This window comes from Aquarana catesbeiana, linkage group LG01, assembly GCF_042186555.1.
Source record: "Aquarana catesbeiana isolate 2022-GZ linkage group LG01, ASM4218655v1, whole genome shotgun sequence".
Classification (NCBI taxonomy): Eukaryota; Metazoa; Chordata; class Amphibia; order Anura; family Ranidae; genus Aquarana; species Aquarana catesbeiana.
The window spans coordinates 38,854,699-38,873,446 of NC_133324.1; the positions used below are offsets into that span (position 1 = coordinate 38,854,699).

At 39.2% G+C, this 18,748-nt stretch overlaps 1 protein-coding gene across 1 annotated transcript in view; it reads left to right on the plus strand.

Annotated features, from left to right (window-relative positions):
• The window catches only part of LOC141127181 (vomeronasal type-2 receptor 26-like), a 172,607-nt gene extending 154,849 nt beyond the window's left edge, over window positions 1–17,758 (plus strand). Inside the window, exon 6 of the mRNA XM_073613780.1 lies at window positions 16,866–17,758. Coding sequence (XP_073469881.1) covers window positions 16,866–17,758 — 893 coding nt within the window. The remainder of the gene's footprint in view (window positions 1–16,865) is intronic.
• The last annotated feature ends 990 nt before the right edge of the window (window positions 17,759–18,748 follow it).

Genomic DNA, 18,748 nt, shown 5'->3' on the forward strand with positions numbered 1-18,748 from the left:
ATTTTGGGGTGCAATTCCACATATGCCCATGGCCTGTGTGAGCAATATATCATTTAGTGACAACTTTGTGCAAAAAAAAAAAAAAAAATTTGTCACTTTCCCGCAACTTGTGTCAAAATATAAAACATTCCATGAACTCAACATGCCTCAAAGCAAATAGCTTGGGGTGTCTACTTTCCAAAATGGGGTCATTTGGGGGGGTTTTATGCCATCTGGGCATTTTATGGCCTTCAAAACTGTGATAGGTAGTGAGGAGTAAAATCAAAAATGTACGCCCTTAGAAATCCTGAAGGCAGTGATTGGTTTTCGGGGCCCCGTATGCGGCTAGGCTCCCAAAAAGTCCCACACATGTGGTATCCCCATACTCAGGAGAAGCAGCTAAATGTATTTTGGGGTGCAATTCCACATATGCCCATGGCCTGTGTGAGCAATATATCATTTAGTGACAACTTTTTGTAATTTTTTTTTTTTTTTGTCATTATTCAATCACTTGGGACAAAAAAAATGAATATTCAATGGGCTCAACATGCCTCTCAGCAATTTCCTTGGGGTGTCTACTTTCCAAAATGGGGTCATTTGTGGGGGTTTTGTACTGCCCTGCCATTTTAGCACCTCAAGAAACGACATAGGCAGTCATAAATTAAAGGCTGTGTAAATTCCAGAAAATGTACCCTAGTTTGTAGGCGCTATAACTTTTGCGCAAACCAATAAATATACACTTGACATTTTTTTTACCAAAGACATGTGGCCAAATACATTTTGGCCTAAATGTATGACTAAAATTTAGTTTATTGGATTTTTTTTAGAACAAAAAGTAGAAAATATCATTTTTTTTCAAAATTTTCGGTCTTTTTCCGTGTATAGCGCAAAAAATAAAAACGGCAGAGGTGATCAAATACCATCAAAAGAAAGCTCTATTTGTGGGAAGAAAAGGACGCAAATTTCGTTTGGGTACAGCATTGCATGACCGCGCAATTAGCAGTTAAAGCGACACAGTGCCGAATTGTAAAAAGTGCTCTGGTCAGGAAGGGGGTAAAACCTTCCGGGGCTGAAGTGGTTAAAAGTATGCAAAATCCAGAGGCACCCAGTCTACAGTATAAAAAATTTAAATGTTGCATATCAATGGAAAACCTGAAACTTTGATGATGCACTTAACTACCTTGATTAATTAACTTCCCATCAAAAGCCTCTCTTCGCATCAAAAATTCCTCAACATGTCGGAGTCCACCCCATACATCTGATTCCTCCCTGCATGTCAAATAGACATGTAGGGTTCATTTTGTTCCAAATAAATATTCTGACAGATTTTTCGTTATTCCGAGATATCCGAACACCCAAATTACAGTATAGATTAAATTTAACGAATGCTCCGAATAGCGAAACTAAATTCATTCTAAAATTCATATAGAATTTTACATTGAACTCCAGTCATATTCTAACTGTAAGCATATTTCTGAAATCAAAGACTATGTGTGTAATTATAGTACCATTTCCAAATGATGCTGTTTTTGTTAAGCCAAAGGTGATTTAAAGAGTCATTGTAATCATTTGATGAAGATTTTCCTTGTGTTTGTTCACTTGGTCACATTCAAATCAAAAAAAAAAAAAAAAAAAGTTTTAAACTATTCAAAATGCATCGATGTGAACTTTTTGAATTAAAAAAAAAAATCGTTAAATTCAAAGAAAGTTCAAAAAAGACATAAAACAAATTTCAGCTACGAATTCCGAATACGAATCTTGAATATTAATTGAACAAATCAACCAAATTTAACAAAACAAAATAACTAGATAAACCAAATCTTTTCGTCATGCACATGCAGGGCTTTTTTTCTCTGACAATAGGTGCAGGAACTCCCCTTTTCCGAGTTACCCCTTTTCCCCACCCCTACCCACCTCCGAGAACAAAGTATCATTTTGTGGTGCTAAGCAATTTGTATGGAATTTGGTAATGATATCAAGAAAAACAGTAAAATATATCCCATTGAACCAACAACAATAGATCCCCCTAACAACAATGTACCACCCACAACAACCCCCCCAGCAACAATAGACTCCCGGCAGCATCAACAGATCCAGATCTCTGCACAGTCAGCATTAAAAGACACTCTGGCATCCAATAACAATAGATCTCTCCCCCAACAGTAAATCTCCTTCAGCAACAACTGACCCCCCAGCAACATAGGACCCACCCCTAAATACAATAGGTCCCCCACCAGCAACAATAGACCTCCTTAAGCAACAATAGATCCCCCTGCAAAAATAGATCCCCTCCAGCTAGAATAGATCCCCCGGCAGTGAGCATTAATACCCTGCAGCACACCCCAGCACCCCTTACCATTACATACAGTCAGTCCAGGAGGCGTCGGGACTGCGTTCCCCCGTGTTCCCGCTGAAAAAAAGCCCTGTGCACATGTCTAGTGTTAAAGTCCCCATTATATGTCAGAGTCCTCTCATCATATCAGGTTCTCCCCCATTACCAAGTCTTCTTATCACAGAGCCCCTTTGAATCACAGAGCTCGTCATCACACAGTCCCCCCATCATACAGTCCCCCATAACACAATACTCCCAATCACACAGCCACCTATTCACATTAAACCCCTCCAGCAGTGTGGTAGAAGGTGGGAAGTGGATCAGGTCTGGAAGAACCAGACTCCCATCCTCTCCTGAATGATGGGGTGGCTTTGCACGTGCTCTGGATTAGCAGTATGAGTTGTTGTTTTTGCAGGCAGGCTGGCTGTCAACTGTATAGCAACTAATGACACGATTCCTACTGCCCTAGATCATTATTGGTTATTATGGTGCTATGAGCAAAATTGGTTTACCCACAAGTTCCCAGAGCTCAAAAACACCAGTAAATGTATGCACAAAATACATTATCGCTATGTGATCACATGATCACAATGTCAAAAAAGTTGTAAAGAAAGAATTCATTGATAACAGCTGTAATGCCTATGCTGTGATTGGCCCACAGTTATCACACGGTACCTGGGCCAATCACAGCACCTTATACCATGAGATTAGGTGTGGCAAATCACAGATCGCAAGCAAATCAGCTCTCATGAACGGTTCACCCATTCATGCCAGATGAAAACGTTGCTGTTATAATGATCTTCATTGTAACAGCAAAGTGTAAAAAATAAATAATAATAAACCCTGATCACCCCCCTAAAGTACTGTATTACTATGGTGATACTGAACTACTCTGATGAAAGTATGTAGAAAAAAAAATAAAAACTAAAAAAAAAACTATATATTTTTTTTTAAAAAGCTAATAAAAAAATATTTATTTCTTTATTGTTTTAACATATTATCACTAGTCAATGTCCCTGATCACCACCACATCAGTCACATGATGATGCTATACTGCGCTGGTGACAATATTTCAAAAAAGTAAAAAAATAGCGAAAAAAAACAAACTGTATTCAATTCCTTAATTTTTTTAAATATTGAAAGAAAAAAATGACAACTGCAAAAAACTCGCCATGCCTCTTACTAAAGTATATGGTAAATTGAACCACTGGAGGTCAAATATATTGCCTTCAAAAAGTTGCCAACATCCCAAAATTAGTGAAAAAAATAAGACCCTTGGGTTAGGGAACTTATATACCCCCCAGTATAATGGGACTTTGTAGGCGAACCATACAATTAAATTAGATAAAAAGTGTTTTATATATTTGAAAAAACATAAAAACAAGATATATTAGACATGAATCTCAACAAGAGTATTTATACAGTAGAATTTGCTTTCATGTAATAATTTTTGTATACTTCCATTTATAATAGGCTATTTTCTCTAGAAGCCTGACATGTTTCAGGATGGTGTCCCTTCTTCAGAGGCGTATTGCAGACAGAAAAGTCGTATACATAGGAGATACATTCTGAAATAACAAATGAAAATAATTTGCACAAAAGTAACAATATAAACAACAGGAGGTTTAGCAACCCGACATCCCACAGTGTCCACCATACATACCAGTAAAAGGTTTTCAAGAATGAAAGACACATATATGAATATGCACAAACATCCAGTTTGGCATGAGGTAGCAAATTATATCTTTTTGGATAAAAAGCGCACTGGTTGTCGGCTGACCAGCCAGTATGAAATAATGGTTATCCCTCGGCTTCAGAAGTGACTTCGCAAAGGCCCCCAAATGGGAGGACAGCCCCGCTAGGTCCCAGATTGACCTTTAAAAAGGAAAGGAGAATGAACTTTTAAGTAATTTTCTCAAAAAAACGTAAATTTTCATATATTTTATATATTTTGTTATCTATTCACCTAAAAAAGGGGAGCCTTTTTCTTTCGTTTGAACAAAGAGTATAAAGTGTAGCCAGTATCCCATGTTTACAAGATCATACTCTCTTTAAAATATAAAAGAGAAGGCATACAGACAGGCCTGCTAGATTTAGGGGATTGACAGTGAACCCTTTTATATAGGAATGAAAAAATAATTAATTGATTAATCATGCAGCTGAACCATTGGTCAAGTAAGTATAGAGCAGGAAAGAGTACAAAGAAGTATGAGGAAGTATGCTTGATTTTATCTCACATAAAGGGTGTCTTGCAAGAGAGTAAGTCGCCCATTCCAGGGAGAAAGAGGTTTTAATTTTACTTACTTGTTAAATACAGGGATGATGCATAGGCAGCTGGAGCAGAGAGCGTCCTGGAGCTTGGGTGGTGGTATAAAACACTGGGCAGGATGCCAAGACACGGCTTAAATAGCCGCCGGTGCCTGCGCAGTGAGATTCCAATCGGAAGTGTCAGCAGAGGGAAGGATTTCACTCTGCGGTGTGCGCATGCGTCAGACGGAACGGCGCACGTAGGGAGGGCGGACATCCAGAGATCCTGAGGAAGAGGAAACTCCGGGGTCACGCCGTCCCTGGAGGATGGCGTCATTACGCATGGCGCAGCGCACAACAACATTCTGTCAAGCTAGTACTTGTCATGATATGGGATTGGGCGAAAACAAAAAAAGAAAGCAACCATTGCTATGGCGACTAAGGATGCAATCACGCAAACAAAAAGAAGGGGGGAAAAAAGGAAGGAGAGAAGATGGACAAGAAAGACAAATAGGAGGAAAAAGAAAAAAAGAAAAAAGAAAAAGAGAAAAAGAAAAAGAAAAGAAGCAGATTGGATGAATAAGTTCTACTGACCATGTAGAGAGAAAGATGCATGAAAAATCATATCAAAAAATATATATAAAAAATAATGAAAAATGAATGAAAAATAAAATATATATGGGCAGCACAGTGGTGCAGTGGTGCAGTGGGTAGCACTCTTGCCTAGCAGTAAGAAGGGTCGCTGGTTTGAATCCCGACCATGACACTACCTGCCTGGAGTTTGCATGTTCTCCCTGTGTCTGTGTGGGTTTCCTCCAGGTACTCCGGTTTCCTCCCACACTCCAAAGACATGCTGGTAGGTTAATTGGATCCTGTCTAAATTGGCCCTAGTATAGGTATGAATGTGAGTTAGGGACCTTAGATTGTAAGCTCCTTGAGGGTGTAGGGAATGATGTGAATGTATAATATATATATGTAAAGCGCTGCGTAAATTGACAGCGCTATATAAGTACCTGAAATAAATAAATAAATAAAATAAAGAATGATGAATAAAATCAGAATCAACTCACTGATTCCATTTTATTTAGAAACCAAAATAAAAATAAAAAAGGGGGGACCCGAGGTGTCCAAAAGATGGGGCCCCAGGGTGCGAAAAAGAATAAGAATTCAATACTGCACACCTGACGAAACACCGAGAATATGTATTCTCGTAGGACATCTTCGAATTTTCCAGAAGTAATGGATTAGTTAATCAGGTCTTTGATGATGAATTCCGTGTAGATATCCTTTGATGATACTGCCTGTATCCATAGAATATACCTCCAACATGGCTGCACACGTATAATAACTGTCATAATAATATCTAGCATTTATGTGGTTTTACATAAATTTGTATATAACCTTTACAATTTGATGCATTAAATATATCACATATACGAGATTTCCTGTCATGTATGTTTATCCATCCATTGCCTACCCAGCTATGTTCACCATACTTGACTTACAAGAATGATGTCTTTTGTAATCATTTTATTGTGAGATATTATCCATCCGTGATGACGGCGTGGCACCTTTCTACACTGCAGACTCGTCCGTCCAATTGGGCTTGTCATGTCAGTGTTTTCGTGCGTCGGTGGGGTGGACCTGCATGACGCTCCCCCAGCACTTCGGCTCTGGGTGGGCGCCGTGCAGACCCTCCCCTGGGGCCCCATCTTTTGGACACCTCGGGTCCCCCTTTTTTATTTTTATTTTGGTTTCTAAATAAAATGGAATCAGTGAGTTGATTCTGATTTTATATATATTTTTTGATATGATTTTTCATGCATCTTTCTCTCTACATGGTCAGTAGAACTTATTCATCCAATCTGCTTCTTTTCTTTTTTTTTTTTTTTTTTTCTTTTTTTCCTTTTCCTCCTATTTGTCTTTCTTGTCCATCTTCTCCCCTTCCTTTTTTTCCCCCCTTCTCTTTGTTTGCGTGATTGCATCCTTAGTTGCCATAGCAATGGTTGCTTTCTTTTTTTGTTTTTGCCCAATCCCATATCATGACAAGTACTAGCTTGACAGAATGTTGTTGTGCGCTGCGCCATGCGTAATGACGCCATCCTCCAGGGACGGCGTGACCCCGGAGTTTCCTCTTCCTCAGGATCTCTGGATGTCCGCCCTCCCTACGTGCACCGTTCCGTCTGACGCATGCGCACACCGCAGAGTGACATCCTTCCCTCTGCTGACACTTCCGATTGGAATCTCACTGCGCAGGCACCGGCGGCTATTTAAGCCGTGTCTTGGCATCCTGCCCAGTGTTTTATCCCACCACCCAAGCTCCAGGACGCTCTCTGCTCCAGCTGCCTATGCATCATCCCTGTATTTAACAAGTAAGTAAAATTAAAACCTCTTTCTCCTTGGAATGGGCGACTTACTCTCTTGCAAGACACCCTTTATGTGAGATAAAATCAAGCATACTTCCTCATACTTCTTTGTACTCTTTCCTGCTCTATACTTACTTGACCAATGGTTCAGCTGCATGATTAATCAATTAATTATTTTTTCATTCCTATATAAAAGGGTTCACTGTCAATCCCCTAAATCTAGCAGGCCTGTCTGTATGCCTTCTCTTTTATATTTTAAAGAGAGTATGATCTTGTAAACATGGGATACTGGCTACACTTTATACTCTTTGTTCAAACGAAAGAAAAAGGCTCCCCTTTTTTAGGTGAATAGATAACAAAATATATAAAATATATGAAAATTTACGTTTTTTTGAGAAAATTACTTAAAAGTTCATTCTCCTTTCCTTTTTAAAGGTCAGTCTGGGACCTAGCGGGGCTGTCCTCCCATTTGGGGGCCTTTGCAAAGTCACTTCTGAAGGCGAGGGATAACCATTATTTCACACTGGCTGGTCAGCCGACAGCCAGTGCGCTTTTTATCCAAAAAGATATAATTTGCTACCTCATGCCAAACTGGATGTTTGTGCATATTCATATATGTGTCTTTCATTCTTGAAAACCTTTTACTGGTATGTATGGTGGACACTGTGGGATGTCGGGTTGCTAAACCTCCTGTTGTTTATATTGTTACTTTTGTGCAAATTATTTTCATTTGTTATTTCAGAATGTATTTCCTATGTATACGACTTTTCTGTCTGCAATACGCCTCTGAAGAAGGGACACCATCCTGAAACATGTCAGGCTTCTAGAGAAAATAGCCTATTATAAATGGAAGTATACAAAAATTATTACATGAAAGCAAATTCTACTGTATAAATACTCTTGTTGAGATTCATGTCTAATGTATCTTGTTTTTATGTTTTTTCAAATAAATAAAACACTTTTTATCTAATTTAATTGTATGGTTCGCCTACAAAGTCCCATTATACTGGGGGGTATATAAGTTCCCTAACCCAAGGGTCTTATTTTCTTATTTTTTGCCTTACTAAATGTCTCACACTGTCTACTTTCCAAAAACGGTCTTTTGCAAGGAATTTGTATTGAGAGTCCATCAATACATCAGAATTAATCATTTTTCAAATATATACTGGCTATTGATATATATATATATATATATATATATATATATATATATATATATATACTCATTTAACCCATCCTCATCCACCAATTCCCATATTAAAATCTTTAAGAACATGGTCATCAATGATTTGAATTCCATGCATGTTAAAACACCCAAATACATAAACTAGATTGATAGCAGTATCAAAAGTTTATTAAGGAAAAAGAACTTGGTTATCAGACTAGCTGGAGAGGGTGGGGGAGTAGTGATTTGGGATAAACAGGACCACATAAAAGAATCCTATAATATGCTAAATTATTTTTGGGGATCCCCACGCCGTTTTATTTTTACATTTGGTGTGGGATTCCCCATAAAATCCATACCAGACCCAAAGAGCCTGGTATAAATTGGGGGGGGGGCCCCCACTTAATTTTTTAAAAACATTCTTGTATTGCCAGTAAAAGTATTGTTTTTCCGGCAATTTAAATGTAATTTTTTAGAAAATGAAAATTTTGTTGATGCAGCAGCTTCTATACATGATACAGATGCGTCACTTTGCAGGCAGACTTATGCCGCGTACACGCGTGACGGACTTTGATGCACTAGGTCCGGCAGACCGGAGTCCGGCGGACAATTCGACCGTGTGCGGGCTCCAGCAGGCTTTTGTGAAAAAAAATCCGACAGTCCTAGAAATAAAACATGCTTCAAATCTTTCCGACGGACTCGAGTCCGGTCAAAAAGTCCGCTCGTCTGTATGCTAGTCCGACGGACAAAAACCCACGCTAGGGCAGCTATTGGCTAATGGCTATCAACTTCCTTATTTTAGTCCGGTTGTACGTCATCACGTACAAATCCGTCAGACTTTGGTTGATCGTGTGTAGGCAAGTCCGTTCATTCGACAGTCCATCGGAAAGTCCGTTGAAAAGTCCGCCGGACCTAGTCCGTCAAAAAGTCCGCCTGTGTGTACGCGGCATAAGGGGACCCCCAGGCACTATATTTAAATAAATTTTTATTGTTTCACTTTAAGCATCATTAAAATCACTGCTCCTCAGAAAACAATATTTAAAAAAAATGTTCATTGATAATATCAAAAATAAAAAGAAAAATTGTTAAAAAAATGAAAAGAGTGGTGTAAGGTCCCCCCTATGCCGACCAGTCTCTTTGGGTCTGGTATGGATTTTAAGGGGAACCCCATGCCAAAATGTAAAATAAATGGCGTGGTGTCCCCCCCAAATCCATACCAAACCCTTATCCGAGTATATAGCCTGGAAAAATAGAAGAAATGGCTGCACTCTGCAATCAATCAAAATTCTTTACCTTGGGCAATGATTAAGCACACCTGAAGTGTGTGAAATGTGTATACAAGCTCTCTGTTCTTGTTAGCACTTGGGATGTTCCAATAAAGAATTTTGATTGATTGTGGAGTGCAGCCATTTCTTCTATTTTGATTGCATGCGGAAGCAAGCTGGGGCGGGCACCGGCTAGATCATCAGGCTTTTTGTCTCACCTTGAGCAGCAAGTTTTCTTGTTTGAATATAGCCTGGCAGGCCAGGAAAGGGGGGATGAGCAAGCGTCCCCCCCCGAACCATAACAGGCCACATGCCCTTAACATAGGGGGGTGCTTTGAGGCAGGGGGGCTCTCCCCCCTACCCCAAATTACCTTTTCACCATGTTGATGGGGACAAGGGTCTCTTCCCGACAACCCTGGGTGGTGGTTGTGGGGGTCTTCGGGCAGGGGACTTATCAGAATCTGGAAGCCCCCTTTGACAAGGGGGCCCCCAGATCCCGGACACACCCTGTAGGGAGAATGGTGTTGGGAACGTAAAAATCTCTAATGTCTTCAGAGATATGTGGAGATATTTGCCATATTGGCCTCCGGGTATGGACTTCTAAGCTGTAAATGCTTTCAAAATGTTTCATTATCTTATTAAACCACTTCTCGTCCACCATAGCAATATGAAGTGCGTAAAGTGGTTCAGTTATCCTGACTGAACATCATATGACGTCCAGCAGGATAAGCCAAGAGGCGAGTGGTGGCGTGGTGTGTCAGTCTGACACACTGCAACTCTGATGGAGGCTTTTTACCATGTGATCAGCTGTGTCTAATCACAGCTGATCATAGTGTCAACAGGAAAAAAGTCATTTATCGGCTTTTCCTCTATCGCGTCTGACAGACACGAGTACAGGAGAGCCGATCAGCTGCTCTCCTGACAGGGGGGTCTGCACTGATTGATTATCAATTCAGCGCCCTCGAGAATGCCCACCCAGGACCTCCTGGGATGCCCACCAATGATGTCCACCTATGACCACCAGGTATGCCACCCATGACCACCAGGGATACTGAACAGTGCCCATAAATGATGCCGATCAGTGCCCATAAATGATGACAATCAGTGCACATCAGGAATGCCTGCCAATGCCTCCTCATCAGTGATGCCGATCAGTGCCACCTCATCAGTGCCCATCAGTGCCACCTTATCAGTGCCCGTCAGCTCAGCCTCATCAATGCCGTCAGTGAAGGAGAAAATATACTTATTTACAAAATATTATAACAGAAACAAAGAAAACATTTTTTTTATTTTTTTGGTCTTTTTTTGTTCATAGCGCAAAAAATAAAAACCACAGAGGTGATCAAATACCACCAAAAGAAAGCTCTATTTGTGGGAACAAAGCAATAACATTTTTGTTTGGGTAAAGTGTAGCGTGACCGCGCAATTATCATTTAAATAGTGACAGCGCTGAAAGCTGAAAATTGGCTTGGGCAGGAAGGGGAGAAAGTGCCCAGTATTGAAGTGGTTAAACCTGAATTAAATACACAATCTTATTTACTTGATAGCAGAAATAGACATGAGTAATGTCTCTTAATCACTTGCCGACTACTGCACACATATATACGTCGACATAATGACAGGGGTGGGCAAATGGGCGTACTGGTACATCCCCTTTAATCTGCGGGCTAGTGGGCACACGCGCCCATAGCGTACTGCGTGACCATGCCAGCGGGTTCTGCGGACTCGATGTCTGCCGGTGTCCTGCGATTGTGTCACGGAGCGGAAGAACGGGGAGATGCCTATGTAAACAAGGTATTTCCCTGTTCTGCCTAGCAACATGACAGAGATCTACTGCTCCCTGTCATCAGGAGCAGTGATCTCTGTAATGTTGTAGTGAGCCCATCTACCCCACAGTTAGAATCACTCCCTAGGACACACTTAACCCCTTGATCGCCACCTACTGTTTAACCCCTTCCTTGCCAGTGTCAATTACACAATAATCAGTGCATTTTTATAGCACTGATCGCTGTATAAATGACAATGGTCCCAAAATAGTGTCCGATGTGTCCACTGAAATGTCGCAGTCCTGATAAAAATTGCAGATCACCGCCATTACTAATAAAAAAATAATAATAATAAAAATGCCATAAATCTATCCCCTTTTTTGTAGACGCTATAACTTTTGCGCAAACCAATCAATATACGCTTATTGTGATTTTTTTACCAAAAATATGTAGAAGAATACATATCGGCCTAAACTGAGGAAAAAATTATTTTTTTAATATTTTTTGGGGATATTTATTATAGCAAAATTAAAAAATATTGTTTTTTTTTCAAAATTGTCGCTTTTTTTGTTTATAGCGCAAAAAATAAAAATCACAGAGGTGTTAAAATACCACCAAAGGAAAGCTCTATTTGTGGGGAAAAAAAGGACATCAATTTGTTTTGGTGTAACGTCTCACGGCCGCGCAATTGTCAGTTAAGGCGACGCAGTGCCGAATCGCAAAAAGTGCTCTGGTCAGGAAGGGGGTAAATAATTCCGGGGCTAAAGTAGTTAAAGTTCTGTTTATAAATGTTTTCACACCACCCACCAAGTCTTGGTGAAGCGGCTGATGTTGGACTCCTTAAAGGTGGTTTAGCCATTTAATATTTAAAATAAACCTAATTCCGAACTCAAACTATTTAGTGTGTCACTTCAATGTCCAGATTAATGTGTCATTTAATCCCAGAAAACTCTCATTACATGCTATATAACAGAGTGTGCATACCTTCAAAGCCACTAAAGCATTTGTGTAAAGTGAAATATACCTGGTTGATCCTGCCTTCAGCTGCCCCTCCCATCTTCTCTGTGTCCCCAATGCAGGCTGAATTGTCTAAATGAGGTGGTGTCCCCTACTGAGCATGCTCCATTTTCATCTGTGAAGCCCACATGACTTTACCCTACCTCCTCCTCCATGTCTCCCTTTTGCTAAAAACTATGGGGTGGGATATATGATGATTGATTACACTCACTAAGAAACTCAGAAAAAGCTTAGTTTTACTACAAATCAGTATTAAATATATCACATGTAATTGCTAATACATGTAAAGTAAAAAAAGAACATTGGATGCAGATGTTATTTGAAAGTGAAAGCTTCAAAGAGTCAAAAATCTTTGACAACAAATTTGACATTCAATAAAGATTTTCAGGCAGCTATAAAATAGATTTTTGAGATGTATACTTTCATTAAGTGTTCTTGCATAGCAAGACCACTTACTGTTATCTCACATATATATTATTCTTATTATTATAGCCAAATTTACCACCCTAACTCCTCCCACAGTTTTTACACTACATAGACAAGTAATATACCGAAACGTGCGGATTGTTCCCGAATGGTGTGCTATTACTTTGTGGAACGTTTCGCCGAATGGTTCACGAAATATCGTCGTTTTTGCGGCGAAATTGGTCCCATAGGAATGAATGGGGAAACTAGAGTGGGAGATGACAAAAGCTGGAAAATCAGAACATGATTTCTAAACTGCCGCCACTCCCTCATTTTCAAGCCCACCTACACAAATCTTATATCAAAACGTTCAGCTATCCCTGCTGCCACTAAACATGTCCACGGCTAAGCCATAGTCCTGATAGTTTTCACAATATGACCATTTGTTTGCAACTCACGCCGTCCATTGACATTCATTGAAACTACACTCTAGCCCCCTCCAAATTTGAAGGGCAATTTCTAAACTGCGACTGTGCCTTCATTTTTAATATTTCAGAGACATACTATACATCAAAATCTAGGTCTGGGTCTTGTGATTCTCACAATATAAAGATCTTCGCTGTAGGATGTATAGTTTTTAAAATACGGCCATTTGTTTATAGGTCATTTCAGGAAATTTTAGCCATTAATCAGAGTGTACTGTTAGTGTTTGTTTTGTTGCCATGGTTACCAAAGCTTCTGTTATACACAGGCGGGAGGTGGCTGGAGCATCTCAGCTGATTACAGAGCCCGGGGGAGGGGACAGACACACCATGTACTGATTTATAATAGAGGAATATGATGGGGCAGTTTTGATGGGGTAATTCTGATGGGGCAGTTTTGATGAAGCAGTATTTGGGAAGCATAAACAGGGCATGAGCGTTGCTAGGAAACAGTGGTTGTAAACACAAGATGCTGAGACACTCCAAATGCATGTGACTTCATCTGCTAGACTTGATAATGCGTGTAGACTCCTCCCACAGTTTTTACACTACAGAGACAAGTAATATACCGAAACGTGCGGATTGTTCCCGATTGGTGTGTTATTACTTTGTGGAATGTTTTGCCGAATGGTCCACGAAATGACGTTTTTGCGGCGAAATTGGTCCCATAGGAATGAATGGCGAAATGTTCAAAACTAGAGTGGGAAGTGACAAAAGCTGACAACCCCATGATCAGCCAAAACCTTATGACCACCCCATGATCAGCCAAAACATTATGACCGCCCCATGTAAAAAAAAAAAATATTTTTGAAAAAAAAAAAAATTTGAAAAAAGTAAAAAAATAATTTTTGAAAAAAAAAAAATTATTTTTCAAAAAAAAAATATTTTTGAAAAAAAAATATATTTGAAAAAAAAAAATATTTTTGAAAAAAAAAATTATTTTTGAAAAAAAAATTACTTTAAAAAAAATAATAATTTCGAAAAAAAAATTATTTTTGAAATAAAAAAATTCATTTTTGAAAAAAAAAATTACCTTTGAAAAAAAAAATTACTTTTGAAAAAAAAAATCATTTTTTAAGAAAAAAAAATCATTTTTGATTAAAAAAAATTCATTTTTGAAAAAAAAAATTACTTTTGAAAAAAATGTTCAGCTCTTTCAGCGAATGATGGAACTTTTTTACTACTATTTATACTTTTTAAAATATTAAGCTTTTTAACACTTTTCACAGTTACTCAAGCCACTCCACCCCACCCAGTTACTCCGCCCACTCCAGTTGTAGAGGCAAGAACACTTTTCACAATTTCCCCAGAAATTGTACCTTTTCTAGTTTGAATTGCTGTTCTGAAACAGGTTTTTTTTTTAATCATGTGACTGGCACAGCACCAATCAGGGTTGGCCAAACACAGACTCACACTGTAGAGAGAATACATCAGGTGAGTAACAGAAGCCCCCTCCTGCCAAAGAACAGGAAAATGTGACCACAGAAAATCTTTGCAGGAATAAAGGACATACAGTGCCTTGCAAAAGTATTCACCCCTTGTCATTTTACCTATTTTGTTACATTACAGCCTTTAATTTAATGTTTTTTATTTAATATGAATTATATGTGAAGGATCAGAACACAAAAGCCTAAGTTTGTGAAGTAAAATTAGAAAAATATATACATAAAACTATTTTTCAGAAATAAAAAACTGATAATTGGCATGTGCGTATGTTTTCACCCCCTTTGTTATAGAGCCCATAAAAAGCTCTGGTGCAACCAATTACCTTCAGAAGTCACATAAATAGTGAAATGATGTCCACCTGTGTGTAATTTAAGTGTCACATGATCTGTCATTACATATACACAACTTTTTGAAAGGCTCCAGAGGCTGCAACACCTAAGCAAGAGGCACCACTAACCAAACACTGCCATGAAGACCAAGGAACTCTCCAAACAAGTAAGGGACAATGTTGTTGACAAGTACAAGTCAGGGTTAGGTTATAAAAAAAATATCCAAATCTTTGATGATCCCTAGGAGCACCATCAAATCTATCATAACCAAATGGAAAGAACATGGCAACACAGCAAACCAGCAAAAGATGGCTGCACACCAAAACTCACAGACCGGGCAAGGAGGGCATTAATCAGAGAGGCAGCACAGAGACCTAAGGTAACCCTGGAGGAGCTGCAGAGTTCCACAGCAGAGACTGGAGTATCTGTACATAGGACGACAATAAACCGTACGCTCCATAGAGTTGGGCTTTATGGCAGAGTGGCCAGTAGAAAGCCATTACTTTCAGCAAAAAACAAAATGGCACGTTTTGAGTTTGCAAAAAGGCATGTGGGAGACTCCCAAAATGTATGGAGAAAGGTGCTCTGGTCTGATGAGACTAAAATTGAACTTTTTGGCCATCAAGGAAAATGCTATGTCTGGTCTCAATCCCAACACATCACATCACCCAAAGAACACCATCCCCACAGTGAAACATGGTGGTGGCAGCATTATGCTGTAGGGATGTTTTTCAGCAGTTGAGACTGGAAAACTGGTCATAGTTGAGGGAAAGATGGATGGTGCTAAATACAGGGATATTCTTGAGCAAAACCTGTACCACTCTGTGTGTGATTTGAGGCTAGGATGGAGGTTCACCTTCCAGCAGGACAATGACCCCAAACACACTGCTAAAGCATCACTTGAGTGGTTTAAGGGGAAACATGTAAATGTGTTGGAATGGCCTAGTCAAAGCCCAGACCTCAATCCAATAGAAAATCTATGGTCAGACTTAAAGATTGCTGTTCAGAAGCGCAAACCATCCAACTTGAAGGAGCTGGAGCAGTTTTGCAAGGAGGAATGGGCAAAAATCCCAGTGGTAAGATGTGGCAAATTCATAAAGACTTATCCAAAGCGACTTGGAGTTGTGATAGCTGCAAAAGGTGGCTCTACAAAGTATTGACTTTAGGGGGGTGAATAGTTATGCACATTGACTTTTTCTGTTATTTTGTCCTATTTGTTGTTTGCTTCACAATTAAAAAAAAACATCTTCAAAGTTGTGGGCATGTTCTGTAAATTAAATGATGCAAATCCTCAAACAATCCATGTTAATTCCAGGTTGTGAGGCAACAAAACACGAAAAATGCCAAGGGGATGAATACTTTTGCAAGGCACTGTAGAGGATTAAAAAAGAAAAAAACAATAAAAAATACAGTGGAATCTTACTGTATATGTGATTTATGTGAATGAAAATGGCAATTAACACTTTTCAGTTTAGTATCACGTTAAGAGTTTTGAACAAAGGGTCCTTCTGTCCAATTTCTCCTTATGAAGGTCCCCTTCTTACAGCAGTTGTCTCTGCTATTGCCCAACACCGAGCTATAAATGTCTTTCTATTAAAAAAAAAATCATATTTCAGAATATTCATCGATTGTTCTAGTAATCAATGGGGTCAAGTCAATGTTTGCTTTAGTCTGTAGAAATTACAAAAAAGTGGCAGGATGAACATATTTCCTTGAAGAAACTAAATTCTAACAGTAATTGTGGTTTCTGTTCCCATAATCAGATGTTAAAAGCAACTGATATTTTGAAACATGTGATCTGTGATACCTTCTTGGGAGCGCAGATCACATATCTAGTACGTGATCCAGCACAGCAGAGCCGCCTTGCCGCAATACAAGTAAGTGATACGGTCGACAAGTTGTTACATTTATACAATATTTATATTGTATTTATTATTTATTAGAATTCCTTTCACTCACAGCTTTGATGGCAAATCAGTTGCTGGCTCTGATGCAACACAAGACAATTTGTTTTCTCAGAAGCTCTGACCCAGATTCTCATTATGTTTGTATTGTTCTTCCTACAGACAGTGAAAACTGCATGAAATGTCCTGATGAAGAATGGCCAAATGAGAAGAAGGATCGGTGTGTTCCAAAATTGGTGGAATTTCTTTCCTACATTGATGATCCCATTGTTGCAGTATTTTCAGCTGTCTCCATCCTCTGTTGTCTTCTGACTGGTTTAATATTGGGGATGTTTATACATTACCAGGACACCCCCATTGTTAAAGCTAATAATCGGAACCTGAGCTATCTTCTCCTGGTCTCCATCATGCTGAGCTTCCTCTGTGTCTTCTTGTTCCTCGGCCATCCAGTAGATGTAACCTGCATGCTACGTGTAACCTCTTTTGGTGTCATGTTCTCAGTTGCTGTCTCTACCCTCCTTGCCAAAAGTATCATGGCGTGTATTGCTTTTAAAGCCACCAAACCTGGGAGTCCCTGGAGGAAATGGATGGGAGCCAAACTGCCCAATTTTATAATTTTTGTGTTCTCACTGGTTCAAGTAATAATCTGTATCAATTGGTTGTCTATTTCTCCCCCCTTCCAGGATCAGGACACTCACTCTTATCAGGGGAAGATCATCATTCAATGTAATGAGGGTTCAGTTATTGGCTTCTACTCTGTCCTGGGATATATGGGGCTTCTGGCAGCTGTGAGTTTCATTATAGCTTTTTTAGCCAGGACATTACCGGACAGTTTTAATGAGGCCAAATACATCACCTTCAGCATGCTGGTGTTCTGCAGTGTCTGGATTGCCATGATCCCGGCCTATCTGAGCACCAGAGGGAAATACATGGTGGCTGTGGAGGTTTTTGCAATAATAACATCAAGTATTGGACTTCTTGGCTGTATATTTTTCCCAAAATGTTACATAATTCTGTTCAGACCTGACCACAATACAAAAATAGCTATCCACTAATATGTATGAAGCAACACTGGGTTACCAATAGTTATTGCCATATCTCTATTATTGTTATTTTCCCTATTTTGCTAGTGTATTGAGAATGAAATGTTAAATTTGGACATTTAATAATCACCTCTCCTTTGGAAGCTGAGTTAATTTTTTTTCTCTGGAGATCGCTGGTATCAGACACTTTGGGTTTGTTGGAAACCTTGTCCCCTGCTGAGTGTAGTGGTTTCTCCTACCAGCCGATACATAACTACAGAACAATGTAGTGAGGAGGAACCACAGTGACCAGAAGGTGACAAAGTATCCAAAACATCCTAAACTATCAGAAATCAGAGCCACCCATCGCTCTTCAAGAGAGGGAAGATTTCACTCCCCACCTTCCAGAAAGATCTTTTATAAGCTGATTGTAATGTCATTATTATAGTGTCAAGGTCACTTTAATTATATTTGATGTAGATGACTCTGTCTAAATTAATAAATACATTTTGTTAGTGTATTCTAAATTCATTTTTAATATTCTTTAAAGTTGATGAGAGCATGTTCTCAGTAAGTTCACATTTTAAGTGGTAAGTTGAATTTTTTTTTTAAAGGGTATTTTCTTTATAGTACCTAGTAAAAAAAATGTCCTTGTATAAATTTCTTTGCTGCTGCCACAAGGGATTACTTGGCTTCCCCATACAATGCTGCAGAGACAACACTCCTACCCCACACCTTTCCAGATCCTTATATGAAAACTTCCAGCTAACTTCAAGCTAAAAACAGGTTCCAGGTGCTCATTGATCAATCAGAAGTTTGATTCTGAAGAAGACATCAAATATTAAAATTATGTTAGCTTAAAGTGATTCATGAAGGTAAAAAAACCCTTCCGTGTTTAGCAGCCCCCAGCCCCCCCTAATACTTACCTGAGCTTCTTCTCCATCCAGCAATATGCACAAGAGAATCGGCACTCCGGAGACTCTCTGGCTCATTGGGATCATTGGCTACCATTGCTGTCAATCA